The following is a 27,041-nucleotide window of genomic DNA, read 5'->3' as shown; positions in this document are numbered from 1 at the left end:
ATCCATTTTTCTTTCCTACAATCAACATCCTGACTACAAGGAGGATGGTGGGTGGTGAGTTGGAAGACAGCTGTGAATCAGAGCTAGGAGACCAGTTTGGAGACTCTTGAAGCAGGGAAGAGAAGTCACAGATGTGGCAGAAGCTTTAGAGAATTTCATGTGGTTCTGAATTTGGAGTCCTTTGTATGTACAGCAAGAGATATTTCTAATGGTAACTCAGATAATTGCAGGAATGAATAAGAGCCGAACTTCGCCTGCTCAGGAAAGGGTTCCTGCATGGAATGAAGTTCTGAGCTGGTCAGGGTTGATTACCATTCATGCCCTGCCAGTGAGTTACTTTGATTCTTGCTCTGAAATGGCCACGTAAACACAAACTCAGGCAGGCATTGAACTCTTGGAACGTCTTTAAATTTGGGAATTTAAACACAAGGAACCGTTAGGGTTTGCAGTGGCCGCCATACCAAAACATAAATCACGCCAAATTTGTTTGAAATCCCGTCTTTAGAAGGTTGTGTGTTTTGACAAACCTTGCAGCAAATTTGGTCCAGCTTTTGGATTTGTAATGAAACCCGACACCAAGCATGCTGGCCTGCCTTGGGGTCTCCTTGCACAGGTTCCAAGCAGCCTTAGAGTAACCTCTCTTAATCTCCTCCTGGCAAGCAGCATTACTGTGTTGGTCTGTGCTGCTGAAGTTTGGGGTGGACTCTGCAAACACTTCATGCAATTATGGAACAAGACTGATTGAGACAGCAATTTGGGGGCATTTTTGCGCCTGAGTATTCTTCAGAGTGTAAATTGCTGCATTAGCAATCCCTTATCCCCTGTTGGCTAGTGTCTTGGAGATACCCCAAGCCATGATTGGGGCAGAAAGTTAATTAATCTGCTTATTAAAAAGAAGAAAGGTCTCATTTGCATGCATTTGCATTCAGGTCTTGCATTCCTCATGCTTTTTGGTGGTCCTTGGCTTTCTTTCCTTAATACCAGTGACCTACCTAAGGTGTGAGCTCAATGCATTTACATTTTCTGTGGCTGGGCTTTGTGTAAGTGTCATATTTCTGGTTATCATTGGTTCCAGCAGAATTTGATTATCTCATAGATCCCTTAATTCTCTATAGAGATCTTTTTTCCCCCTCCCATGAGCTGGTTGGGTTTTCATATACCACAGTCAGGAAAAGATTTATAGACTTGACCAATCTTGGAAAATAAAGACCTTGTCTCCATCAGAGTTGGGCATGCTATTTGGGGATGATCCACTCAATTATCTACAATTTCCTGCTCAACAGAATTTTCCATGGTCATTTTTTGTGGGCGTTTTCTCCTACTTTGCCTTTTCTATCTTATTGGGAGGTCTGCTTTGGGCTTTTTTTTTTTTTTTCCCTCCTTAGGAAAAAGAGACGGTTGCCCCAAGGATGTATTTTAGATGTTCCACCTTCAGAATGATCTCTCTCTCTCTCTCTCTCTCTCTTTTTTTTTTTTTTTTTTTTTTTTTTTTACCTGCAAATGCTCAGGTAACCTGAATCCAGGCCTGTGGCACCACCTTTAAAGAGCTCCATTGAAGTCTTGGGAGAGAGGGAGGGGGCTGGGCAGAGGGTGGGGGTGGGGAGTAGGAATGCAAAGGCTGTCCAGGCTCCTGGAAAGACCCCAAGAGGAGTCCAAACTCTGTGTGCAGGTTGGAGCCCAGAGAGCTCTTCGCATGGGAGCGACTCCCCAGCTCCAGTGCGGGGGGGGGGGGGGGGGGGGCGGGGGACCACAGTGCCCTGTTTCTGTATTTGTTAGGAATCGCATTTCTGCAACATTTCAACTGTGGCTGTTTGGGGCGCGTGGCTCCTGCTGCGGTTAAACCACCTCTGGGTTGACAAGCTTTAGCCATCGGGTTGTGAAGGGTCCTGGCTGGAGGAAAAAAATTAAACCCCAGTCTTAGCCCTCTTGTCAGACCAAGAGGAGAATTATATTTTTGAACTAGTCTACAGTGTGGACAGGAAATGACCTCTCCACAAACTGCTTCTTTAAAAACAAGCTGGGGTGCCTCCAGCGATCCTGCCTTTCCCTCTCTCTCTTTCCCTCTCTCCCTCCCTCTTTCCCTCCCTTCCTCCCTACCAGCCTCCCTCCCTCCCTCCCTCCCTCCCGAGCTCCTGCGCTCTCCCTCTCCTCCTCTCCCGTGCTCCCTCCCGCTCCCTCCTCCCGCGCCCGCTCCCTCTCGCTCTAGAGGCTCCCCCAGCACTTCCCAGCCAGTGTGCTCAGCCTGCCTGCCGCCTCGGTGTGCAGCGTGTGCGTGCGTCTACTTCGTACTGGGAGAACACAGCCCATGTGCTCTGCATGGACGTTACTGATACTCTGTTTAGCTTGATTTTCGACAAGCAGGCAAGATGTCCAGCACGCCCCACGACCCCTTCTATTCTTCTCCTTTCGGCCCATTTTATAGGAGACATACACCATACATGGTGCAGCCAGAGTACCGAATCTATGAGATGAACAAGAGGCTGCAGTCTCGCACGGAGGTAAGTACTCCAACCTTGCCTGTGTGTCTGTTAGGATGATTGTTATTATTTCTTAAAACTATGCCTGGGCTTTTCCTGGGGGTGCTGGCCGAATTCTGTGGGAAGTGTCCCACCAGCTACTCCCACATAGGTGGAAAGGAGCGCCAGGATGAAGACACTAGTTTGATCGCTGGGTTTGCAGGGATACCAACTCTTGGAGCAGGGGACAGTTTCTGCCAGAATCTTGAAACACACACCCCAGCACCGGATCCCCATGCCGGGTCTCCAGAAATGCTGCTTTCCCAGAACTCTGGTGTTTGCTGGCTCTGAGATGGTCCTGTTTCTTGAGATATAATTCCAAGGCATTTTTTTTTAATTCTCTCTCTCTCTCTCTCTCTCTCTCTCTCTCTCTCTCTCTCTCTCTCTCTGTGTGTGTGTGTGTTTTGTGTGTGTGTGTGTGTGTATTCCAAGTCTGTTTTTGACCTGCATTTGCTTTTCAAAGTCACCAAAATCCAAGTAAAGGGGGTAAAAGAGTGGCCAAGCATACTTTTCAGAACTAGCCCTGGAGGGACACATGTTTGTGTATTTCCGCGTTATATTCAGAAACCAGTTGCTTGGGGCAAGAGTATTCTACACTTTCTCCTCTCCCTGCTGGTGTGCCCCCTAAGCACTCTACCTTGGGACAGGAGCCTGCTCAGCATTCAAGCCACTTACAGTTTAGGCACATTTGTGATCTTATGCCTGACAGAGAGAGATACTGAACCTCCCAGGCAGCGAGCAACACTGGGAACAGAGACACTAGGACTTTCAGAACTTTCTAAATGCACAACTCCAGACTGGCCTCCTGCAATTTAAATATTTAATGTCAGTTGACTTTTCCTCTGTGCTGTCTGGGCTGGCAGGGCATGCTGCTGGACTGTCCTTCTGCCTGGAAGTTGGGGCTTTGTGTTGAAGTGTTCTGAGAAGGAGTTTGTTTTAGGTGCCCCAAAGTCACTTTAGGAAGTAGACCTCCCCAGGAATTGAGTCTTGTCTGCAGAGTACAAACACCCAGAGGACTTATGTCAAAAAGCATTTGGGGAACAGTTTTGGTGGAATTTTAAGTTGAAGATTGACTTTCAGCTCTGGGAAGGAAGTCGATTAAGTTTGTATTATAAAATAAAACACACTTGCCTAAATTGTCAGTGGAACTATAGAGAATTCATGACATTTAATGTATTTAATACCACCAACAAGATGTGACCTGCTTTCTGATTGGCTACTGCTGGACAAGGACTTGTGTTTTTCTAAAAGCTGGGTTGTCTTTATTACTACTATTTTTTTTATATGCATCATAGATGTTAAATATAATTGCTGCTACTGTGGCTCTCTCTAGAAGCCAGTAGCTATTATAGAAGTGGAAACTCTGTTTTGGTTAGGGTGGTGAGCTGTTGGCAGTAAATGATATTTGTGTGTGTTGTTTGGGTGTTGCTTTGTGTGTGTATGTGTTACAGTTTGTAGCTTTTATTCAGATCTTTGCAACTATGTGTTGGAATCTTGAATTCCTGCATAAGTGACTGGTTGGCACAGTCTGCTTTCAGAATTATGGGTATAGAAAATGTTCAGACGTGTGTTAAAATTGTAGTCCAATCTTTTTTAAAGTTTTAAAAATTAATATTAATTAAAAGAGAGAACAACAACAACAAAAAGACCAAAGGCCACTGTGACTCAATTCTTGAACATCAACAGGATTTAAAAATAATCTGTGTGGAACTTACATCTTATAAAGTTTTTGAGGCCTTGCCCAGGGGTGTGCTCCATCCTGCAGGGAGGAGGATGGGGCTGTCTCTGCAGTCCAGGCACCCTGTGCCCTTCCTTAGTTCTGGGCAGCTCTGAGCTTGGAGGCTTCTCTGAAGATTCCCCTGCATGGCCCTCAAGAAAACAGGCAGAATGCAGTAAGCTTTCTTGTGTTGGCATCAAGACATTTGAAAAGTGCTCTATTAGTAGCTTGTTTTTTCAAAAAGGGCACTTTTTTTTTTTTTTTCCTGAGAGCAGCAAAATTCAGGAACTCCTAACTTTTAGATTATGGACTATGACTTTCAAAGATTTTGCTCTGAGTAGAAACTGTTCCCTAGTTCCAGAACCAAGAGAGGAAGGCTTGTTATGACAGATCTTAAAGATTCTAAAAATCTGTCTGTGACAATAAAGCATGATAACCCACTTTCTAACGTGTACTAGAACCAGTCCCTGCACATTCCCCCCCTAATAAGCTCTTTTTAAAAATGATTATCCAAATAATTGACATCTCACCTCTTTTGATCATTGCTAAGCAATAAACAGTGTCATGAACCCAACCCCCCAAATTTGTTTTCATTTCATATGAAAAAAGGAATCCTCATCTCTCCTATGATGTTTAAGTGCGAACATGAAATGTTAAATTTTGATCATGATGTGTACTCAGAAAAAAATTACTTTTCATGAAAAAGTTGCAATGTTGCTTTACCTACTGTGATTATTTATGATAAAGCTGTTCCGAGCCCTGGAAAGTGATTGGTTACAGTAAAATACAATGCTACCCAGCGAGAGTTATCAATTGGTTCACATATAAAAAAATCAAACAGATTGTTGAATGTTTACTTTTAAAATTTGACCAATGCCTACAACCCTTTGGATGTTTCCCTCTCTTCCTCCTGGGCCCCACTTATGTGGTACATAATATTATTTGTTTAAACTCCTAATGCCACCCACCCCCACCCACCTGGGTAACACTCTCTCCATTCCTTTGGAACACAGACTTGGCTAGAAAGACATTATGGCAAATCAGTTTGTGATGGAGAAATCATAATAAAGTTTGTAGAGATTTCCTAGAAACCTCCTTTTTTAAATGGAAAGAAATTAGTATAGAAGAACCATGATGTTTACCTCCTCTCCTGACCCCCAGGTCATCCTCTCATGGGCATTTCTTCCAATTAAATCAAATCAAAAGTCTTTCAGATACTGGATAGTGTTAGTTTAAAAGAGCATTTTTTTGAATTGGGAGTTTATGCCTATTTCTAACTTGCTTCTGTCACTTATTAACTAGTGAGTGTGGGTCTTGGTTTTCTCATCTGCAAATTAGCTGAAATACCTCTCTAATTTGGTTTTGTTTAGCATAAGAAAATATTATGAAACAGAGTAAAGGGTGCAGACATTATGATTATCATCATAATGATTATTTGCTCATGGTATTTAGTTCAACATCACAAATAGTACTGGAATAATCGGTGATTAAAAAAAAAAACACAAACTTGAAGGCCTGGAACCAATCAGTTTTGTTAAAAGTTAGCACTTAAGAGCAAGCAGTTCCTGGACAAAGTAGGTACTCAATTAACATTTGCTGACTAGCAGTCCATCAATCTATTAGATAAAAGTGGAGAGTGAGCTGTAAATTAGCAACCTAAGCAACCCAAATTCTGATGCTTTGTTTAGGGGCCTGGTACCTCCTGTGGAGCTACAGTTGCCCTGGGCATTTGTTTCCCAATCTCCTTAAAGTGTTCTCCCTACACCCCCCACATTGATTTTATGGTGAGGTCATCTAGATCTAATCTTTGTGGCAGAGCAAAGCAAGGGTGTAAGAGATTATTTGAAAAGAGTGCAAATGCATTTAAAAGCAAACAACAAAAAACAAAAATATAGTTTGAATTCTGCTGGCTGCAGCTGTGGAATAAAATGTCTTGGCAACATCAGAACTCAGTGAATTTGGGTAAGGAAATGGGGGCTGCCTTCTTCCCTTTCCTTTAAAATGAAGTAAGAGAAACTTTGATCTGGGGTCATTTTTGTTGTTCTTCACTGTAATTCCACAGTAGAAAAAAGGGTTACTTCTTCCATTGTGTATGCTACCATAAATTGACCCGATGCCTTCCAAAATTCATATATTTGAATAGTCTTGCTGTGCCAAATGTAGTTTGGAAGAATACAACTGCACAATTATACAGTTTAACATTGCACACTGAGTACAGTCAGGATATAAAAAAAAATATGCTCTGAAGACTTCAGAATTTGCACTGTAAAAAGCTTCAATAAAAATAAAAACAATAAATATTTTTTTTTTACTTCCCGAGTTCTGTGCTGTAGGATGCAAATATTGGTGCTGCCTCTGAGAAACATCATAAGGAACATTACTTCAAGTGAAGGGATTTATCTGATGTTGGATTGTTATAGAATTGAAGAAAGTTTATCTAGTAGAGTTAGAAAAATCTTTGTTATTGTAGATAAGTTTCGGTCTTGTTTCCTCATTCAGATGACTAAAAAAAAGTCTTCATTTGCAGAAGGATTATTTTTAAATCATATATATTTATTTTTCATGTGGGCACCATGCTAATTTTAATAAAATACCCTAAAACACCAGAAGAGTGCCAGTCCCCTTATGTTTTGGGATTTGTTTCTTTTATCAGTATTACACATCCCATTCCAAAAGAGAAAACTGTGATTACAGTCGGAAGCAGTTCACACGAGGATTTTATTAGAATTCTTAGTGTTTAGTTTTACAGGATTTAATATGAACATTAAAAATGCTTAGAGACCTTGAAATTTAAATCTGCAGTTTCTCACCCCTTCTCAGCAGGACTCTCAAACTCCATGGGGAGAGGGTGGGAGGGGTAGGGGCTTCTCACCCCCTTTCATTCAGCTACATTTTTTATACACGCGGTCCCAGGGTTTCATGTCCTAACATCATGTTTATTCATGGAATAGCTTAGTATCATTGATGTTTGGATGGAATCTAGTTAAAATGAGATTAGGTATTTTGGATAGGTAGAAAAAGCGAAAAATGCTTTTGATAACTTGGGAGGATTGATCCCCTCCTCCCCCTAGAAATTCAGGAAGAAAAAAGTTTCTGGTCCTCTGAGGTATATGACTGATTTTCAGTGTTCAGAGAACTTTCCAAGTTTTTTTTTGAAGGGGGTTGGTGGGGGTGGAGGAGGGGCATTGGTAGTGGTAAGGAAAGCTATTTTGAAAATGTTAAATGAAACCAAAAGTGCAGTTTTAAAAAGGAGAACTTCCAAACTCCTTATTTTTTAGGCTCTCTACATGGCCTCAGAAAACAAATTGCAAGACTCTTGTACTGATTTTATTTTTCCCAACGTCTTTTTTCCTTCTTTTCTTCCATTTTCTTACTATGGGAACTGTTTTTAATTAAAAATTGCTGCAAACCAACTATTTGTAGGAGGCCAAGGAGGAAAAAAAAAATCTTTCAGTTTCCATTCAACAGAGATGCTTATCAGCTGAAAATCAATGCATATTTCAATTTCTCCCTTTTGGGTGTAAATCATGATGTAGGATTTAAACGCGATGCATTTTTTGAGCATTTAGCTTTTTGTTTGGGTTTCAGAAAGAAATTAACTTAAATTGTAAGGAGAACAGGACCATAAATCTCCTTTTATTACAATTGTTCACATTAACTCATTTTTCATGAGGAACAGAAAGCAACCCCTTTCCTCAACAAGCAAACAAACAATCACAGCATCCAGCTTCGTAAATGGTCAAGAACCAGGTTCATAAACTTACTTGGATTTATTTGTTGGGGCTCAAATATAATCTTTTTTTTTTTTTAAGTATCAGAAAATAGCATTTAGAAAAGATTGTTCAACTGATGTCGATACTAGCATACCTTTGTCAGTCTGTCTGTGACATTTTGTTGCTTTTTTAGTTTCGTCCTTTTTTAATCTTTTTGAGTCTTGATTTTTTTTTTAATGTAAATTCTGACACCTTGCATTTGAACATAGGCAACTACTGATATTTATAACTCGGTCATTCTTTCAGGAATTCCCTCACTTGAAGCAATGGCAACCCAGTATCTGGAAATACAGAGATACATTATTACATTGTCTGGCCTCTCTGTTGTTACTGGTGAGGAAACTGGGAACCCAGAGGTTAAATGAGTTGTCCAAATAGATGGTCTGTTCAAACAGATGGCAATTCAGCTTCAGAGGCTGCGCTCCCAGCTACTATGCTATAGCACTTCTTGAAAGAAATACTAGCAGATTTCTAGTTAACCTGTAAAACCTTTTAATGGGAATGTGCTCATTTTTTTTCCCTAGGACAGGTTGATTTCAGAGGTGTCTTGGAAAGTTGACCCCCATACCTAAGAAGATTCTAGTTGTCTCTCAAAAGCTTGACTTAATTTCAAAAGAAGCTATGTGAAATTTCAGGGGATAGTATTAGGAAAGGAAACTCTATTCTGGTTACAGAAAAATAAAAGTAACCCAAATCACCCTCTCTATTGAAGAATGCTTAATACACTCATTGCATCTGAAGAGTTCCTGGAATTGTAGAATATTAGGCACTGTCATCTAGAAGTTTTATTTTCTAACTTAAAAAAATTCAGATTTCCATCCAGTGCTTGACTCTTCTTCATCGTGTAGCAGAAAGATGGCGCCACCCTGATTGTTTTAAACAGTAGGGGGATGAACAGAGGCTGCTCCATTTTTGGTGGTGTTGCTCCCTTCAGCAACACTCACCAATACAACTGTTAGGAGACCGAATCAGAATTAGAATTTGAAATAACATTGGCTTCCTTTGCATGTAGTGAGTTAAAACCTTAGAGATAATGAAGAAGTAGAGGGAGGAGACTTCTGTATCTCCACATCCTGTCTCTCTGTAGAAGTTCTTTGTAGAAGATGAAGTGCCCTTCTTTCCCTTGCAGCCCTCTTTGCCGTGGTCCTTACAGTAAATGCCTGGCAATGATGGAGCAAGATGGATCTCTTCACTTGCTCTACCCCAAAGCCTGAGATGCACGCACTTCACTTCTCCTTTAAGAGATAAGGGAACTAAGGCCCAGAGACAGGAAAGCTGTCTGAGGCCCTGTTTGAACATCCTAGGAATTGAATACCCAGAGTCTGGATCTTCTAACTCCCTTGTGCAAAAGTTTTTTCCTGGAACAGACTGGTGAAGCAAAAAGCGTCCAGTTGCCCACTCCTGTTGGCTCTGGCAGCTGCCACAGGCCCTCACCTTGGGACCACATTCCACCAGCTTAGTTGGAACTTTTAGTCTTCTAATTAAAAAGAGAAGGCTTAGAATTAAAGATGTGGCAGACCCCTCTGAAGCGGGACCTTCAAGGTCCTGCTGCCATTGTCAGCCCTCATCATCTCTTTTCTGGACCGAATGGCCTTCAGATTGCTCTCCCTGTTCCCTCTTTCCAACTCGTTCCCCACAAGCAGTCCAGGTGATATTTTTGGTGCATAAATCAGATCACATGACTGTCCAGCTTCCCCTCACACCTAGGACAACCTCTGAGCTCCTTGCTTCGGCTTTAAGGCCTTATTGATCTGTTCCTTCCTGATGGCTCAGTTCTCTAGACTCCAGCCACAAGGGACTTCTTTTGGATCCATTAACTCACCCAGCCGCTCACATCTCAAGGCCTTTGCCCTCCATGGTGGAATGGACAAATGGCCTCCACCACAATAACTCATGGAACTCTTTAGAGACCTCATCTGAATCAGAGTTTGGCCTGCCTCTGGCTTTCTTTGCAGGTGGACAATTAACCATTTCCAAGAAGGCAAGGACTGGGAAGATAAAGAGTCTCAGCCCCCAGGAGGTCCTCTGGGGAACAGGGTAAATGTCCCCTTCTGGGTCCTTCTTTAAGCCCTTCAGTTAGAATGACTCCACAGCAGCCTTCCATCCTGTGCCCTCCTCCCTGACTTCACAGAATATTGCAATCTGATATTTTCTTGCTTCTTGTTTAGGTCCTAAGTGTTTGCTTGTTCTGAATAGATTACAAGCCCCCTGAGGGCAGGGGCCTGGCTGTTCTTCCCCATTTTCTGTGGCACGGTGGCTGACATGCCGAATAAATCCATTGAACAAAGGAACTGTAAGGTGTTCCAGCAGTTGTTCAGGCTGACACTGGAATTTGCCCTGAATCTTACCAACAACTGCCTGAGGTTCTAGTTAGAGAAGAGTCTGTGAGCTTAATAGCCCAGTGAGCATTCCCTGACTGCAGAGAAGCAGCCCTGGGAAAGAATTTCCTTTGTGAACGAAGTGTGGACCTGAGAATTTTGCCCTCTGGCTGGTGTGAATCTGTTGAGAATCTCCTGACTTCTGATTAAAAATATTTATACTTATCCTAGTAGTGTTTTCACGTGTGATATTGCTACCACTTCTCTCTGCCTCTCTCTCTGGAATCTACCTGAGGGCCTATAGCCATGAATTATGATGTGAATCATGATAGTGTCTTACATTTCCTAGAGCACTTTGCATTTTAAGAAAGTGCTTTCAGGGCCATTAATTAGCTTATTTGAAATGATTTGTACAACAGAAAATATGGGAAGTTATATCAGTATATGATGCTGTGGTTTATAATCACTATGTGTTTGCTCTCCAGAGGGGGTGGGGGGCTTAAGGGGGATGATGTGCAACTTAAGTTTAGAAAATCTGTACAATATTTTTCCACCAGTCTTTTCCCCCTGTTTATTTGCTTCTTTTCCCTTCAGAGTGAAAAGAAAGATCTGCTGTGAATACACAGGTCTGAACCTCAATATGACTTTTATTTGAGTCCAGATCCTGGCTGTGTCTTCTACTTGCTGTGTGATCTGAGGGGAGTTTTTTTTAGCTTTTCTGACTGTTAGTTTTCTTAGCCTGAGTGTTGCATTGTGAAGGACTGGTGAATGCAAAATCCTGGTAACAGTGGGATAATATGATGATTATGAGGATGGCCTTATTCTCTGTTCTTTCAGAAAATAAGTGGTACAAGTCATGCAAAACTTAAAAATGTCTTTAAAAATACTTTTTACCAGGGCTGGGATTGTGGCTTAGCGGTAGAGCACTTGCCTAGCCTGTGTGAGACCCTGGGTTAGATTCTTAGCACCACATATAAATAAATAAAATAAAGGCCCATCTACAACTAAAAATGTATTAGAAAAATACTTTTTATCTGGCTTGCACTAGCATACTGCATGAACAAAACTTGCGATGATTGGGCTGGGGTTGTGGCTCAGTGGTACAGCACTCGTCTAGCATGTGCAAGGCCCTGGGTTCAATCTTCAGCACCACTTAAAAATAAATAAATAAGATAAAAGTATTGTGTCCAACTACAACTAAAAAATAAATATATTTTTAAGAAAAACTTGCAATGACCTATGTAGGAACTGTGGGTTTGGTGGTGGTGTTGTCTTGTAGAAATGACATAATGATCACGGACTATCTTGTGTGTGTCTGTGTGTGGGGTAATGTCTTTGTCACAGTGGCCACCATCTCCACATATCCCAGGTTATATTGTTATCCCATAGAATACTTGTGAATAAGTCTTAAATGCTGACCAGCATGACCAGCATATAAGACCACATCCTCCATTGTGTTGGGAAAAAGCTGTGTTTGGGGTTTGTTCCATGAGAATTGGGAGGTGACAACAGAACACTGAAGTGTCTCCCTTCACCAGTTCCTTTGAAGGCTGTCTAAATGGAGGCCCCAGGTGAGGGCTGGAGAGCATGCCCCTGCTGGCAGTGACCAGCCATCTCTTCTAAAGAGGACCCCCTTCCCTCTGTCCATCTCTCTTCTGATAAAGGGTGGTACTGGAGATTGAACCCAGGGGCGTTAGACACTGACCTACATCCCTAGTCCTTTTTATTTTTTATTTTGAGACAGGACCTCATTGAGTTACTGAGATGGGCGTCAGACTAGCAATCTTCCTGCTTCAGCTGCCTGAGTGGCAGGGATTATAGGCGTGTGCCACAAGAGGTGCACTTCTCAATACAGAGCCTGGCACAACTTTTCCAGGGGAGCTGGGTGGAAAAACGGAAGCACCACCCTTGTGCCTGGACTGATAACAACCCTCCAGTTGACCCACTGTGACACCTGGTGGCTTAATCCCTAACACAGTGAGAACAGGCGCATGGAACAGGTGCCCTGCTGCCTAGTGTCATGTGCTCTCTTCCTGGCCAGAGGGACCAGGTGGGTGGGTAGCAGTGTTTCCTGTGTCCGCTTTCCTATCAGATGCAATATTGTGCTGATCTATTCCACTCATTTCAGTGCAGAAGCTCCTTGATTTTTTTGTATTGAATTCTTTAAATGATATATAGCTTTCTAAAGTTCATTTCCTTGACCAGAGCACTTGAGATTTTTATATAGAGTTAATAATACTTGTTATCAACCTCTCTAGAGAAATATGTTGCATAGTTCAAATAAACATTAGATTATTTGCACAATTTTTTTTTGGGGGGGAGGGTTAGTGCTTGTTAAATTTTGCTTCTCAATGTAGGTCATTTCTTAGGACTCATGAGGATTTTATCTTGGTACTGAAAATCTGTAGACAAGCAAAAGCTAAGCCAGTAAACAAGGTTGACCATTTGGGAGTAGGTACAAAAAGGCAACCCGTATGCTTTATAATTTCCATCCTGGTTAACCTGAAGTTGGCTCACATTTTTTACTTGAAATTGAAATCAAGCAATCCATGTACATTGCCTGCCTTTGAAAGGTTCTGATTTGGTAGAGCCTGCTATTCCCAAATCAGCCGAATTCTGGAATTCAGGGATGAAATAGATACGAGAGGGCATTTAACTTAAGCTCCTAATTTCCAAAGTGCAGAACCCAGACCCAGTGGGCCTTACCTGGACCACGTGGCTTGCTGAATCATAAGCCATCTCAGTTTTCCTGGCATAAAACTAGCCTGCCACCAGGTAAAAGCCAAAAGCTAACCAGATCTTACCAACAGCTAATTTGTATTTCAATCTTGCCAAAACTTTTACATTCTAAGCCACTTTCTCCCTTTTTAGTTTCCCAATTGCCTTAAAACAGTATTGATCTTTAGCAACATTCTATTGATGGTGAAAAACACATCATTAACCTTTATTATTTTTGAATTCAAGATTGTTTTCCTTGACTATTTAAAGGAGAGTTGCACATGGCTTTATAATGTCTATTCTTTTGATTTTAAAAACACAGTATGTCATCAACGTGGAATGTTTGGAAAACACAGCAATGGCAAGGTGGAGAATAAAAAGTCTTTAATTTCACTACATAAAAATTTATTATACTAACATTTTTTGAAAATAAATTTAATGCACACATACATACACACACAGAGAGAGAAAAATTTATTTGTTTAGGAACTCATTGAGCACCCTTTTGAATTCAGCTCTGCTAAAAAACATTACCAGTGTTTTAGCTTGTCTGTTAAGAAGTCTTAAATGTCATTCAAGTTGCCTGTATTATTCCTATACTTGCTTAAATTTTAAAAATTAACAACATATGGATGGTATAAAAATTATTCAACCTCCTTTACCATAATTTGTACTGCAGGAGTTCAGTGTTCCCAGGGAGGTAGAGGGGTGCCAGCATAGGGGTTAATTCGGTCAACTGTGGGGACTGCCGCTAGTGACTGGTACTAGTCAGATGTCTTGAACTCCAGGCTCTGCCACCTTGGAGGAAAGTCTCCCTGCCCCTTCAAGGGAAGACCCTTTGTTTCCCCGATTTTCATTCTTTTGTATTATTTCTGAGTGAAGAAGCAGGCAACCTTGCTCAGGGTCTGTAAATCAAAGATTTTTGCACAATTCATACTGGGAAGAGGGAGCCGGAATTAATGCTAAGAATCGGTGTTGATCTAGAACCATCAGGTTGGGATATGGCAGGTTAATTTATGATACCATTTGAAGGACATCTCTCTTTGATTCAAGGAGAAAGGGAAACCTCGAAAGGTGGGCTGTGTGGTGAGTTGTGTACAATGTCATTTTATTTTCTTCACTGGATCAAAGAGATCCCCGGGTCAGGTACCATCTTATTCTTGCTGGTATTCTTCATGACAATTGATATTCTCTGTGTCCAAGAGCCATGTTTTCTTAAAGGCATATTTCACAGAGGCCACCATTTTGTAATTAGTTTCTGAGTTATCGCTATTTTTCTATAGGTTATATGCATTCTATAAATAAGCTGCATGCATGTGCTTCTATTACTGTGATGTCCTGTGCCACAGGATTAAGTCCCCTATTGCAGCATTTGCATTAAGTGCTTAACTTCTGGAGTCATGCTAATTTATTTCTTTACTTGGTGGTCGTGTGGCCTTGTGTAAGTTAATTTATCCCTCTGTGCCTGGGTTGCCCTCAGAGAGGAAAGATGGTAGAATCTCTCTCTCTGGGTTTTTATGAAGATTGTTTCTGGTTATTGTTATGAGCGAGAGTTCTGTGTGTGTGTTGCCTGCACAACTGAGAATAGAACCCAGGACCTTGCACAGGCTGGGTAAGCACTCTACCCCTGACATACCTCCCCAGGCCCTGAGATCTTCCTTATATAGTGCTTAGCAGAGTGCCTGCCCCTGGTGCAAGTTAACTGTTATCATTATGCCCTGTTTGTTTAATGGATGTTGAGCATCCCCTGATGTTTTATTCCTGGTCTAGAGAGGAAGAGGACAGCACTCCTGTCTCAAAGGAGCTCGGTGAGGTTGCAAGTAAGGATGTGTATGGAGAAGGAGATTCTTGACAGATGAGTGGAAATTTACCAGTTTAGGCAGGCTGGCAGGAAGGAACCCTAGATTCAAAGACACTGAACCTGGAAAGGGGACAATGTGCTTGAAGACCTGTGAGGATCTGGGCAAGGCTGGGGCTTAGGGTGTGTGTGTGCCGGGTGGAGCTGGTGATGGAGGAGGAAATAAATCTGGACAGGAAGTGGGGGGCCCGAGTGTGAAGGCGTTGGTGTGCTGAGCCGGGGGTGTTGTTGGCCCTTACTCTTTAGGGACTGTATCTTAGGCCATAACAGTAAATACAAGCAGGGCCCTGGTACAGTTATTTCACTTCTCAGTGCCTTGATTTCCTTCTCTGAATAAATAGGATAATAGTATTTGCCACTATCCTGGTTGTCTGAGGGAATTTATTGAGACAGGGACTTTTTAGACTAATACCTGGCACATGGTAAAAATTCAGTCAGTGTTAGCTTCTACGATTAGGCAAAGGGAACCAACTACTGAAGAAAGGTTTTGTTTTTTTTTTTTCCTTGCTTTGTTTTGTTTGCCAGAGGAGTGAAACAATTTGACCTGCTGTCACTCAAGAGCCTTCTGGTTCCTCTGTGGAGGGTGGACTCATGTCTATCTGCCGAGAGGAAGGAATCAGTGGATGGGGAGATATATAGGAGACAAATTATACACACTTACTGGCTGGCTGAGCTATTTTTAGCCTAGTGTGTCTGAGGCAAAGGATGGATTTTCATGGCATTTTTTTTTTTTTAAAGATGCAAAATTACGGTAAGCCAAGGTTATGCAGCTTGCCCAATGACACTCCATTTGGTGCTCTGTTGAGGTCCACTCTGGTCCGTGAAACTTTTAGCAGCTGTTTTAGAGACTGGGTCCCCAGGGTCTCCAGTCCTGGGTCTTCTTGCTTTGACGGAACAGGACCTCTGTGGGAAACCAGAGGGATAAGCCTTCCATTCCAGGAAGACTCCCTTAGCTGGCAGCCAGCATACCCCAAGGACCCCAGTGAGTCAAGTGACATGGCTGCACGGGGAAGGGACAAAGACAGCAGGTGCTGAGCCCTGGCCCACCTAGGACACGCCACGGAGACTCAGTTTCCAAGTTGAGAGAATGGGAGCAGCTATATGGCCACAGCAGAGGAACAGTGTGGGTGCTAAGTGGGACCACGTAGGCAGATTGCCAGGCTCCAGGTGGGTATCAGGAGGTGTCTCCTCCCTTTCCTGGGTGGCCCTTCACATCCCATGGCAGGTCCCCAGCTTCTGTTCAGGTCACAGGTGTTTTTTCTTGAATTCTTCTCAGTGGCCTTGGGGAAGTCTGCCCCTTTCCTGAGCCAGCTCTGGAGGAGAGCAGACGGGAACCTGGAGGCTCTTGCTTCCGCCCCAGAGCCTCCGACTGCAGTGAGGTGGGCGCTCCCTTTCCGTATTTCATCAGGGTCCAGGCGTGTTTCTGAGTCGGTGGAGCCTCCTGGGTGCCTCTTCTCCCACCTCTCTGGGGGAGGATCTGCTGAGTCACCGTGTGGCCTTTCCACACAGACTGGCTGCCGCTGGAGGACCACACTCAGCCTGCAAATGCTCGGTGCACCATTGTCCTGAAACACGCGCGTGGAGGAAGGCCCGGAGATTGTTTTTTCCTGTCATCTTGAAGTAGCTCAAATGCAAATACGGGATGTACTAAAATTACAGAGTTCAGGGGGTGCCCAGGGGGTGCCCAGTGCCATTTTTTTTTTTTAGAAAGGTTAAAATTTATCTGAACCAAGACTAGAAAATAAGCTTAAGGTGTTAGGTTATTCTGAAAAGATTGTTAATGCCTGTTGGCTAAGTGCATTAAACGGCTCCGAAATGATCACTTGTGTGTACTATTTTAAAAACTCCTTGCTGGGGAGGTGATTTAAACCTGTTTTTTTTCCGGACTCCAAACTTTGCATTTGTCTGTTGAAAAAAAAAAAATACTGTATTCGAAACAAATAAACATTAAAATATAGTTTATTATATTGCCAGGCATTTTTTTCTGAAAGGAAAATATGTCAAGACATTTATAGTTAGAGACTGAAATCTCAGCCTTCATTCAGTCCATTGTGTTTCCAAGAGCTCGACCCTATATAACGTTACCCGGTCTCTGGGGACCCCTGGAAGGGCTATCGGATCCTCTTGGCATAATAAGAGAATGGGGGAGGTGGGGGGGGAATGGTTTCCAGTCCTAATTCTATATTTCCTGTGATTTTTTTTTTAAATTTCATGGAAGCAAGGCAAACCCAGAGAAGAAAGAACTGTGCTGTTAGTTTTATTACAGCTTTGATTTTAAAACCATTTAAGAAGTCGCATTTGCCGTGGCAACCTGTGGCGACCAGGATAGGATTACCTGGACTCCTCCATTCTTCCCTGGCCACTTGAGTCTTTCTTACTGGTGCTCAGTGACAGAGGAGCCCAGAGCCCAGCGGGGCCTGCCCTCAGGATGCTCACGGCCCCCTGGGGAAGCCAGCCAGCTGAGCATCCAGGTATGATGAGGGGCGACAGGTGCCCTGGAGCTTGGGAGCAGCAAGGGCACAAGTGGCTTCAGTGGGAGTGTGGTGTGAGGCACACAGTCACACACACACAGCCTCTCTCTCTCTCTCTCTCTCTCTCTCTCTCTCTCTCTCTCCCTCTCTCCCCTAGAAGTCGCTTGTGCTAGGGAGCAAATCGTGACCCAAATATTCATGTGTCTAATCTAGGGCACAGTTAACTTCTTGTTGATGCTGTGTTTCTGATCTTCATAGGATTTAAGCTCCTTAACGGTCCACAAAGAGGGAGATCAAGGCAGGAAGCAAAAATGCCCACGTGGTGGCTGCTGCCTGCCCGGTCCCTTCGCCCCTTGTAATCCACACTCTGGATGAGGGAGAAAGAAAATGGCCAGGCGGCTCTTCCAAGCCCACTTAAAGCTACCTTGGGGCAAAATTAATCCTTTTTTTTCTCCTTGGCCGTTAAGATAGCATCTGAGTGTAGGGTGAAAAATTTAATCCTCAACAAGGCATTGACCCAGGTGATTTTGTGAAACTTCCAGGGTGTTACTTAGTGAATCTTAAAAACAAAAAAGAAAAAAAAAATCCCAAATTCCTCTTCCCTAGACAAGTTTCAGAGAACTTTAGGAAGAAGTGGATCATCCAAAGACTTGAATGGTTAGGAATCCATGAAACCGAAGATAGGAGACTGGATGAGAAGGAAGCAGGATCTTGGAACTTCAGTCTCAATGATGCGTATTTATTGGGCACTTGCTGCATGCCAGTCCCACATGCTTTTACACCATTGTCCTAAGTAAGCCACACATCAGTAAAGTCAGTAGTGACAGTCTCTCCATTTTTCAGATGAGAAAGCAGGCAGAGAGAGGCTCAGCCATTGATGCAGGATTTCACGGGCAGCAAGAGGCACATGGGGGCTGGAACTTGTGAGCCCAAGTCCAGAGAGGGTGACTGGGCACAGCCATGGGCCCAGCATACCAGCAGAGAGGATGCTGTGCAGGCCACACCACTGTGGGCCTTCTGAGCTTGGGGACCCACCTGCATCAGCAACACACAACAGCACAGGAAAGCTGATCGAGAATATTCTAGGCTGAGTGGAGACTGTGAGAAGAGTAGCAGGCCCTGAAATTTAAACAAGTGGATAAGACAACTAATAATAAGTTCCACACAGAAACAAGGCCTGCCTGTCTGTGCTTGGCAGCTCAGACCTAAGACATTTATCTGAATTAGAAAAGGGATCCTCTGAGTGAGCCTATAGGCATCTGTGCAAAGAGCAGGCTTCCTGGTCTCTCTGGCTAACGTGGGGCCTGGCCCCATGTTCCGGATTCCAGCCCCCTCCCCCTGTCTCCTTGGTCAACTGCAGTGCAGACAATAGCTGTATGAGAAGATTCATTTTTATTTCATTTAGTTACCTAGAGTTTTTAACACAGGAGCTGAAATCTACTGATGTGCACTAAATATCGACTGAACACACGGAGAAGCCTAAGGATGGCGCTGATTGTCTTCCACCCTCAGAGTTCAGAGCCTGGGGGAGGATGTTGGGTCTGGTGTCGTGGAGAAGTCTGGAGTTGGTTTAGCTGGATTTGTGGGAGAAGAAGCCCGTCCTGGTCAGAGGGGACGAGGACTCAGGTGCCACTGAGTGAGCGGGGGTGGGCAGGGTGGGCAGCGGCAGGCTCACCTCTGCTCGGGGAGGTCTCCTGATGGGAGGGCAGCTGCCCACCTGAAGGAGACCCAGGGGCCACCGCGGTCCTCGCCTGGGCCCGTGCGGTCGGCTCTCCGTCACTGTGAAGGAAGGTGGGAGGTCAGGAAGAGGAAAGGTCTGTTCTGACTCACGGTTTCAGAGGCTTCACCTGTGGTCAGGAGGACTCAGCTGCTTTTAGGTCTGTGGTGGGGGTGTCAGAGGACAATGGTGGGAAGTCCACTCAGAAGTGACCAACTCACCTTATAGCCATAAAGCAAATAAAAGGAGGGAGCCGGGGCCCCACAGTCCTCTCTGAGGAATCGCCCGGCAAACCCCACTTCCTGAAGGTTCCAGAACCCCAAATAGTGCCACCCTGGGGACCACGCCTTTAGCACATGGGCCTTTGGGGGACATTTGACATCTGAATCATGGCAGGTGCCACGTCCACAGCAGGCAGGCGGCTGGGGCCTCGTGGAGTCGTTAAACAGGCTTTGTGTGTCTGGGGGCGAGTCTCTTCTCTTTTTTCCCTTCCCCTCTGTCTTGTGGGAACTTTCCAGAAAACCAGGACCAACAGGACATCTGCCCAGGAAGAGAGTGTGGATAGGGCATAGGCTCCTGGGATTATGGAGGCCGGGAAGTCTCACCATCCACCATCTGCAAACAGAGATCCAGGAAGGTGGGGCCGTTGGAAGGCCTGAGGGTCAGAGCCATGGTAGCTTCCAGTCCGCGTCTGAAGGCCTGAGCCTCAGGAGCTCCCGGGACGGGTCCATGAACTCAGCCAGGCGGAGCCATGCCAGTGCTCCTCTGGCATTTAGATCTATTCAGGCCTTCCACCGACTGGAGGGTGCCCACCCACACTGGGGAGGCCCCCTGTTCTACTCAGCCCAGCCATGCCTACGTTGATCTCTGATAAAAGACCCTCGCAGACATACCCAGAAGTATCATGTCAACTAACCAGATAACTGGCTTCCCCTGGCCCAGCCATGTCTACATATAAATTAACCATCATGTCCTTCACCACCAAAATTCTGTCTTCTCGGCTGTAATCGGTGCTGGTGTTGGGATCCAAAACTTCTGGTCAAGAAACTGGGATTTCCTTTAAAGTAGCAGGGAACCACTGACCTCTGGAGAAGATCTTTTAACATCCCATTCTTTCCCTTATACAGTCCAGTCAGTGTACAGTGGCACTTAGCATGCAGTGGTGAGTAAAAAGCAGAGATGAGCCTTTCTTGTAGGAAGCCAAAAATCAAGTAAGACAGACGCACAGCAATTAAGCAGTCATAGTAATTAATTCACCGTTATAATGGGTAGAATGCAGACTTTATGATGGTGTGATCAGTTCATAGAGGAATCAAGCATGTTTCTATGAAAACATAAAAGATACTGATCCTACACTGGGGAGAGTTGTGGTCAGGGAAGAGTTCATCGAGGAAGTGAAGCTTTAGCTGAGACTAAAGAACAATGAGGTTTAATTAATAAAAGGGAAATGGGGTGCCACTCTGACATTCCAAGAGAGGAAGGAAAAGTGCAAAGGTCCTGTGGTATGAAGGGACCAGGTGTCTGTAACTCGGACAGCAGAGAAAGGATACAAGGTACAATCTGAGGCTGAAGACAATGTTGGATCAGACCAAAGATGACTACGAATAGGTCATCCTGGTTGTTTTTTAATCCTTAGAGCAGTGGGTGATGTGCTCCTCTTGTTGGGGGTTTAAGACAATATACATAATTGGGATAGTATTTTGAGCACGTGTCTCAGGCTGCTAAGGGGAACATAGTTTGGAAGAATTAAAAACAGCTGCAGGAAGAGAGGTGAAAGAGATTTTGCAGTTTTCCAGGTGAAAGGTGACCATGAACTTGATGGACAAGGGTTGGCTGTGGAGGGTGTTGGGTAGGTGTGGGCTTCAGCCAGACTCCAGCATTGCTGGAATAAGGTGGTGGGGACTTTTTTCAGGTATCTTCTCTTTCGTTGTCGTGAACAGCGGGCATCTGCGTCTTCAAGCCCCACGTCAGCGTTCGGTTCAATGATGTTCACTTGACCTGCTTCCCAGAGTCCACCTGGAAGAGCCGGAACAGGACTTCCTCCAGGGACATCCATTTGTCTGACTCCCGGACAGCCTCCTCTGCCTCCCCTGAGCTGCCGGGGTCCCGCCTCACTGCCCAGACCTACTTCTGATTGGCTTTACCTTGTAAACTTCATCGCCTTCCAGTTTGTTCAACATCCTCCTTCTTCTTTTTTTTTTTTTAAAGCAAAGCTTAAGTGTTCACTCTCTTCCCCATTCCTGAGCCTCATTATTTCTGTTTCTCCTTGGTTATTAGTGGTCCTGCTTTCAAGTGCCTCTTGTCTTTGAAAAGCTCTCGTGATTCTCTTAAGCCCGTGGCACTTGGTTGGCCCGTCTTCCTTTTCCTGGAGGCTCTGAGCATGGCGGTCAGGTTCTCGTTCATTCCTCTCCTCTTCTTCAGGTGCAGCTGTGGACACTTTGCTCTTCCATGATGGCTAAGCAGTTCCCAACGCAGCGTAGAGCTCCACAAATACTGGTCAACTCTGTTCCTTGTACTGAATGTGGGGACTTTCATGGCGTCACAGAAAATGCTTCTGTACTTCCTTTTACACCTGCTTAAATAACCCAGTCTTCTCCTAGAGAAAGTCAGAGAAGAATTGATCTCTCTGTGGATCTGTAATGGTGACAAGATTTTTTTTTATTTTTTTATTTTTTGGTATTAGGGATTGAACCCAGTGGTGCTCTACCACTAAACTATAGCCCCAGCCGTTTACTTTTTATTTTGCCCAGGCTGACCTCCAACTTGGGATCCTCCTGCCTCAGTCAAATAGCTGCGATTACAAATGCATATCATGGTGCCCATCGGTGACTTATGCTCATGAGAATATCCTCAAAATTATTGGGTGCTCACTGGGCACAGTGGTTCACGCCTCTAATCCTAGTGATTCCAGAGGCTGAGGCAGGAGGATTGCAAGTTTGAGGCCAGCCTGAGCAACTTGGTGAAACCCTGTCTCAAAATAAAAAATAAAAAGGACTGGGGATGTGGCTCTGATGTAGGCTTCCCTGGGTTCAGTCCCCAGCACAAACAAACAACCAGAAAGACCTAAAGAGCAGTGATTGAGTGTGCATCAGAAACACACATCAGTTCTGTAAACCCTTATTGATACATTTGCTTTTTCAATAAGTAGGTAGATGACTTTAGGTGGTCTGCATAAGGGGTCTGTTTCTGTTTGCTAAGAGTAAAAAAAAAAAAGCCTTTGAAGAGCTTTGAGAGCACGTATTATGTATCCCACATATAGGACCTGGGCTAGATTTCAAAGATGGGAGGATAACTAAACTGGGAATAAGGAGGGAAGAGGGGATGGCAGGTTGCCCTGAGCACCTGGAAGCTCCCGTTGAAAGTCAAAGGATGGCTGCAGATTGGAAGTAGCCTCCAAAGTGAGGTCTTGCTCCTTCTTCAAACCAGATCTGGCCTGTTTCTGTTGTCAGGTTAATCACACAGATAAAGGCGGTAACCGATTTTGAAACAGTTTTGAATAAATAAAAATAAAAATTTCACTTTGAGAAATTATCACTGACTCAGTGGTTAAAAGGCTTCTAAGATGGGGCATTTGGTGAGCGATGGGAAATTTGGAGATGGATAGAAATAGTTATTTCTGGTAATTGCCTGTTGTTTTCTAAATATTCTTAGTTGGGATCCGTTTAATGTCTTTCCCCCTAATGTACCTAGAGATTTGTGATTGGAATTAGCTATGCAAATTGAATCTTTAAAAAAGAAAAAAAAAAGCTTCCACAAACCTGTATGTTATATTTATAAACTTTACATTGTACTAAAGTCAGCAAATGTCACAGAATTAAAATCAGTAAATGCAAAAGTGAAGGTTTCCATAGCAACAGTAACTAACCCATATTGCAAGTAAAATAGAATGTACATTAGGATTTACATTTAATCATCTATTAGTGGGAAAAAAATTCTGTATAGAACAGGTGCATTATGGGTATGTTAGGGTGACCCTAACAACTTTTTTTTTTTAATCTTTGGAACTTTAGGTTCTGTCTGCTATAATTCTTGCATCTACCAAGTTTTGACTTCTTTAAGGAAAATGAGGTAGAAAAAATTAGAGGCAGCATTTGGACAGAAGTGTGTACCCCTAAATGCAAATGCAGTGAAACATCACTATTGCATAAATTATCAATCAACTCGCTAGGTGTTTCAGGGAAAGAAATAGGCCCAGAATACTAAAGGTTTATGAAATGGTTGCACATAGGGTATTAGGATAATTTCTGCCTGGCATAAGTCAGTTTATCAAAACCACCAATGCCTCTCAAACTTGGTGATGCGAGATGATTTGGGGACTTGGATTTGGTTGTGGAAAGGCACGTGGGACTGAAGTAGGGTTGGAGCCAGAGACATGGGTGCCAGCTTCAGCTCACCATTCTTCACATTGGGTCTTCTTTGTGTACCTTTAGCTTCTTCTTACAGGGCATCCCTTGCCCACACTGGAGGTTGCAATAGGAGTAGAAGGAGGGGAGGGATATGAGGGGCTTGTGGACTCTGAAGTCCTCTGTATGGACAATGGTTTTGCTGCTGTGTATGCTGATTTCTTAAGGCAAGCATCAGCCCCCAAAATTTACCGTGACTTTGACTTGTCATGCCTGGAAAGGGCCTTTCCCTGGCTGCCTGCTCCTCTGCGGGTCCACCCAGCCTCTGGTAGAGGGCTCTGAGTCATCCCGAGAGGACTGTTCTGCCTCTGCCCGGTCGGTCAGTCTATATCAGATAACTAGGCAGAGAGGTTCCACTATTGGACAAAATATTCTCTTATAAAATTGGATAAAATTATGGCAGTGATTAAACATGACTGACTCATTCTGAAATGCAGTTGATTTTTAAAAATAATTTTAAGTAAAATTAATCAGAAGTTTCTTTTTTTTTTGTTTTTGTTCTCCATAAACTTCTTTAGCATTTTTTCATCTGTAAATATTCTATAAATATTCTTCAGTGTTCCTTGGCTTCGCTCTCAACTCTCTGAATCAGAAGGTCTGCAGTAGGCCACAGGATCTGCTTTTTCTCGGGTAACCATGGTAATGAGAAAAAAATTTTTCCTAAATCAATCAATTAATTTTGTATAGCATTAGGAATTAGAATTATCTGGCTACCATCCAGGTCAGAATTCTTGTCAGCTGGCCCAGAAGCCCTATCCTAATCACAGCTCCTTAATTGTATAGTATTTATTGACTTTTTTTTTTTTTAAACCAGTAGTGCTGCTGTTCTCAAATTGGCCTGCCTTCATTTTCCAGGGAATTCTTGTTGGCTATTTTTTTGGGGGGGTGGGGTGGGGTACTAGAGATGAAACCCAGCGGTGCTTTACCATTGAGTCCCTAGCCCCTTTTGTTTTGAAACAGGGTCTTGCTAAATTGCTGAGGATCTTGTTAAGTTGCTGAGGCGGGTCCTGAACTTGTGATCCTCCTGCCTCAATTTCCTGGTTGCTGGGATTACAGGCGCATGCCCCTGCACCTAGCTGTTGGCTGTTTTTGATTCCCTTACTTTCTGGTTTGTCAGACGTTCCTTGGCCTCCTTCTGCCATTTGCTGCTCTGTGGCTGAAGGGCTCTGTCCTATTGGCTTATATTTTGGGGTTTATGTTGCCCCCCACCCTTTTTAACACATAGAATTCTTGTTTTGGACTCATTTAAAGACCTTTGTAAGACGGAAATAGACGAATTTGTATCACATATCACTGTTGTGCATATAGAAACATAAATGAAACAAATTGGTTAAGTATTCCTAAGACTAACTATACACAGAAATGGCTTTTCAGAATTGTTTTTGGTTGTCCACGATTTTTCATATAGTATCACCTCTGCACCATGCCAGACATTGGTGAGAGAGCACTTTTTCAATAACTCATAAAAAACAAAAGGCATGGGTGATTCTGGGCTCTGAGCGTGGCTAGTGTTAGGCAAAGCTTGCTTAAGTTTCAGTTCCATTTTCAGGAAAGTAACCCATTGTGTTGCATGCACACTCTCCCTGACCACTGTTAGCCTCGACAATTTGATTCTGAGAAGTGAAAAAGTGATCCATCTCTGTCTTCCGTTTTCTTCCAAGCCCTTCACACCCATTCAGCAGTGTATGATGCTTCTGTTTTTAGCATTTGCATATGCATAATGATAGTGATGGCTTGACAGGGAAGGCAGATCATAATCTGATCATAAAACTTGCCTTGGAATGTCAGAATGATATTGAAAAAAGCATGCTTCTTAGCATTAGCGACATCATATATAGACATAGATATGTAGAATTTACTGCACTTATTATTACCCTTTTTCTCACCTAAAATATATTCTAATCATTTTTTCATTAAATATGATATAAAACTGTGATCTAAAAATTTGCATATTTTCCAATTTTGTATTAACATGGTCTGTATAATCAATACCTTTTCATCTTATTGTCTTAAGATGAAATGTTTTATTGTACAATATTTATAGTCATATTTATTGTACATATTTTCCATAGGATTTTGGTTTTACATAGCTCGGTTGGGATTATGTAAAGAGTTAGAGTTATTTTAAGACAATGTACCCTTCTTTGTAACAGTCGAAAACAGGAAGTAACTCCAATGCCTATATACTGATGAATAAACAAATGTAGTCTCTCCATACAAGGAAGCCACATATAGGAACAGATTTTGATACTTGGTCAAGCTGAGATGAACCTTAAAAACATTATGCTAAATAAAGAAGGCTGTCACAAAAGACCCCCAAATCGTGTGGTTTCTGTGGGTTGGGACAGGAATTCCTGCCGAGGGCATGGGGGACTGTACTGGGAACCATGGAAGATTGCCGAACTGGTTGTGGTAATGATTTTACAACTTGTTAAATCTGCTAAGTATTAAAACCAACATCTGAATTTTAGGATCTGTGTACTGTACTTCAGTAAGATTGGGTTAGCTTTCTGTCATGGTGGCAAAATACCCAAGGTCATCAACTCGTAAGGAAGCTTTATGATTTCTAAGGTTTCCACTCATGATGGCCTGACCTTGGGGTTTGGAGCCTGTGGTGAGGCAGAGCGTCATGGTGGAAGCTATTTACCTCATGGCCATCGGAAAACAAAAAGAAAGAGGAAGAGGCCAAGGTCTCAACGTCCCGTTCAAGAAGGGCACACCCCTACGCTCCACCTTTTAGAGGTTCCTCCACCTCCACGTGGCACCACAGGGTGGGGAGCAAGCCTTCAGCATGTAGGCCTTTGGGGACATTCCAGTTCCAGACGACAGCAAGATGGTTAAAATCGCTCCTTGCTACGACGGCTGTTTCACAGAATATTAAGTTTTTGGCTAAAAATGTACCAAACAAGAGAAAATAGAAAAATAAGATGAATCTATGCTGAAATGTTCTTTGTTTTATGAGGGTTTGTAAGCATTGGGGTCATTTGTTTCTTTGCATTTTTGGAAGGCATAAGGTGAAGGACAGAGAGAGTAAAGACAAAGAGCATTCTGTGTCGTAGGATTTCCAGGTGGATAGAGGTCACCAACACCATGAAGGGGGACCACAGGTTGAATGCTAGGTGCACTTTTCCAGCATTCCTAGCCCAGGCCTGCCCTCTGCCCCCATAATGGAGGCCCACCTCATTTTATGCCAATCCATCCTATTGTCTTAAGGTTCCAGTTTTTAAAAGAAATGTAAAGAATGAAGTGTGTCTCTTAGTCACTGTTAATCACAGGTCCTTTTCTGAGCTTGTTCAAAATAAGCTCATTCTCTCTTCCTCAGGCTAGGTCTCCGCTTTCCAAGTATTGGGGTCCAGTTACCCCGACACTCTAGGTCTCCTCATGGCTGGGCTGAATCTCAGGGGCCTTGTGCTCTCCAGACGCAGCGAGAAGCCCCACGTGCTGTTGTCCTGCACAGCCTTCTACCAGCTGCCCCTCGACCAGGCTGGCCCATGGGGCAGCAGGTGCCTTCCTCTTGTGGCCTTTCTCAAGCACAGCATTTCAGTGGGGT

The 27,041-nt window shown here is 43.5% G+C and overlaps 1 protein-coding gene across 10 annotated transcripts in view; it reads left to right on the top strand.

The window, feature by feature from the left end:
* Nucleotides 1-1,937: 1,937 nt before the first annotated feature.
* The window catches only part of Ldb2 (LIM domain binding 2), a 339,478-nt gene continuing 314,374 nt past the window's right edge, over nucleotides 1,938-27,041 (top strand). For 2 of the 10 annotated variants that reach the window (XM_005318947.5, XM_005318948.5), the window contains exon 1: nucleotides 1,956-2,498. In XM_005318947.5, coding sequence (XP_005319004.1) covers nucleotides 2,367-2,498 — 132 coding nt within the window. In that variant the 5' untranslated portion in view covers nucleotides 1,956-2,366. Of the gene's footprint in view, nucleotides 2,499-27,041 lie in introns of all 10 variants that reach the window. The other 8 variants (XM_078021114.1, XM_078021116.1, XM_021722070.3 and 5 more) reach the window with 8 other exon arrangements.

Source organism: Ictidomys tridecemlineatus, chromosome 9 (assembly GCF_052094955.1).
Source record: "Ictidomys tridecemlineatus isolate mIctTri1 chromosome 9, mIctTri1.hap1, whole genome shotgun sequence".
Taxonomy (NCBI): Eukaryota; Metazoa; Chordata; class Mammalia; order Rodentia; family Sciuridae; genus Ictidomys; species Ictidomys tridecemlineatus.
Note: the sequence above shows the minus strand (reverse complement) of the source record. Positions and strands in the feature narration are given on the sequence as shown.